Below are 2,300 nucleotides of genomic sequence, written 5' to 3'. Positions count from 1 at the left end.
CCTGCTCCCAGGCCCAGGGTTGCATTCACCTCCCTGGCTCTGCAGCACCTGCCCCTGCCCCACTCCCTCTCTCACCATGGGAGCCTCGATCTGCCCTGCCATGCCCCTTCCCTCCCCCATGCCTGTTCCTCCCTCAGACTTACCAGCAGGATGCTGCTCTCCAAGCTGCTGGGCTGCATTCCTGGCCACATGCATGTTGTGGCTGTGCAAATGCATGCTTCATTTATCGGTGACATTTTCAGCCCAAAAAAGCCAATAACCAATACTGTTAATTTTTATGTTATCAGCGCCAATCTGATACATGATCGAGATATCAGTGCATGTCTTCTGTGTGTCCTGTCCTGTCTCTGACACTTTCGCATAGGACAGCAACTCTGATTTATTACACACTTTATCAACTTATTGCCCTTATGCACAGTACTGGTGAAATCAGAGAGACAAAATATTTCAGTAATGTTACTTATAACTATAAATGTTGACAGAATGGGTGACAGACTCTGGCTTTTTCCTTGTCAGCCGTCTCTCATAAACTGGTCATATCTATTAATCGAAATACTGTTATTTTATTAATATATTATTTTTATTGTACTGTTTTGGTGAAAGCTGTGAATGAATTACTACTACTATTAGTCTGCTTACTTTCCCAAGCTGAAAGCTGCTTTCTGTGTTTTTAGATTTTTGGGATTTTCCTGGCCAGGACGCTGATTTCTGATATTGAAGCTGTGAAGGCAGGGAATAATTTCTGAAGATGAAAGCAGGCACCCACTGTGAAGACAAGTATATTTCACTGCTATTAATTGGAAATAAAGGTCAAAGAGACAGACACGTGCAGGCCTTGAAGTACTCCTGGTTTAAAAGCCTTATTTCTATATCATCTGGCTCTTATCCTGCTTCTGCTTTTCTGCCTCAAGTTGGTGCAGAAAGAGATCACCCAGCACCATATCTGTATTTCTTATTTTCCAGCGGAAGACTCAAGCACTAAAATTACATCTTTTTTTATTACTGAAGAGGCAAGATTCCAAGAATGAGACACAGACTTAGATGTTAGCAAGCAGAAATGGAAACTGTTGTAAACTCTTCTCATGACCAACTTTGTTACTATAGGGGCCATTCTGTCTTGACTTCCTGTTATCCCTATAAGAGGTTAGAAATGTTACGTTTGCAACTTGAGTGATAACTTCATCTCTTGCATTGTTTGCTATAGTCCTAGAAGCAGGTGTCATAAAGATCTATGAAGATGAGACTGGTAAAATAGGAAAAGATGGTATTGTCAAAATATTGCAACCTATTCTGGAGGCATCAAGCATTTCATTGTCTCCTATTTGAATAGAAGGTCAATGCAGTTATGTGGTAAGATAATTAGTAGTCATGATAGTCTTGTTAGAAAATTTGAAAAATCACTAAATAGGTAATAAAGCATTGACTGTGCAGAAGCAGGGAATATTTCAGATGATCAGAGGTAACACAGATATTTCAGTTGCAGGAACTTGTGCTTGAAACCAGGAACTGAATGACAGAAGCCATTTTGAAATTGCTTATCTACATGTATTCCTCAAGAAAAGAAGAAATTGTAATTGTACATTGATAGCATTATATGTTGGAAACCTTTTCTTTCAGGATTTGGAGGGGTTAGAGTCTCTGTTTCTCCTTCTTGGAAGCTTGTAAATATTTTTTATTTATGCGGGGGGGACTTTCTGAATTGCTTAAACCTTTTTAACTTTTAAAAAGGTGCTGTCTGCTGGGCTGAGGACATTTCAAAATGCTGTTAAGTCCCAGAGATGGCTAGAGATGCTGTAGTCCAGATTTAGCCTCGGATCTAATATCTCCCAGACCCAATGCACTGCGCATTGTCATTTTTAAAATCCCCTTCACCCATTTTCTGAGACTTCTGATTGCTAATGGTAGAGCTAAAAAAACCCTTCAAGAACTCAAAACCATGCATGTAACCCTGTGATTCATGGTATTTCTGGCTAGTCAAGAGCTTATGCATTGCATGCAAATCTACTAGGGCACTGGACTTGGTAGAATTAGTGTAATTTTTTAAAAAACTTTGAATGAATTTATTTCTTCAGTGAAACACACTGCCTGAGCTACATAAATGCTAAATTCAGTCCCAGTGGTGTGGTGCTAAGAACCACATCTTTAGACATGGAGCCTGCCCCAGAGCAAACTTAACTCTTAAGACAGTGATGTTCCTGCTTCTATCCAGAGTCAGTTAAGGCCTTAATTTCTTGAAAATACTGCAAAGCCCACTGAGCTCAAATGGAAAGACTTCTGCTGCCATTTTTAAGTGCTGGGAT

The 2,300-nt window shown here is 40.0% G+C and overlaps 1 protein-coding gene across 1 annotated transcript in view; it reads left to right on the top strand.

The window, feature by feature from the left end:
* Nucleotides 1-1,973, top strand: part of TSPAN14 (tetraspanin 14) — a 111,841-nt gene extending 109,868 nt beyond the window's left edge. Inside the window, exon 9 of the mRNA XM_019502298.1 lies at nucleotides 675-1,973. Within this exon, the coding sequence (XP_019357843.1) occupies nucleotides 675-746 (72 nt within the window). The 3' untranslated portion in view covers nucleotides 747-1,973. The remainder of the gene's footprint in view (nucleotides 1-674) is intronic.
* The last annotated feature ends 327 nt before the right edge of the window (nucleotides 1,974-2,300 follow it).

The sequence above is a fragment of the Gavialis gangeticus genome, unplaced genomic scaffold (assembly GCF_001723915.1).
Source record: "Gavialis gangeticus isolate Ggan-Ray unplaced genomic scaffold, GavGan_comp1, whole genome shotgun sequence".
Taxonomy (NCBI): domain Eukaryota; kingdom Metazoa; phylum Chordata; order Crocodylia; family Gavialidae; genus Gavialis; species Gavialis gangeticus.
This window is presented reverse-complemented; position numbering and strand designations above follow the sequence as displayed.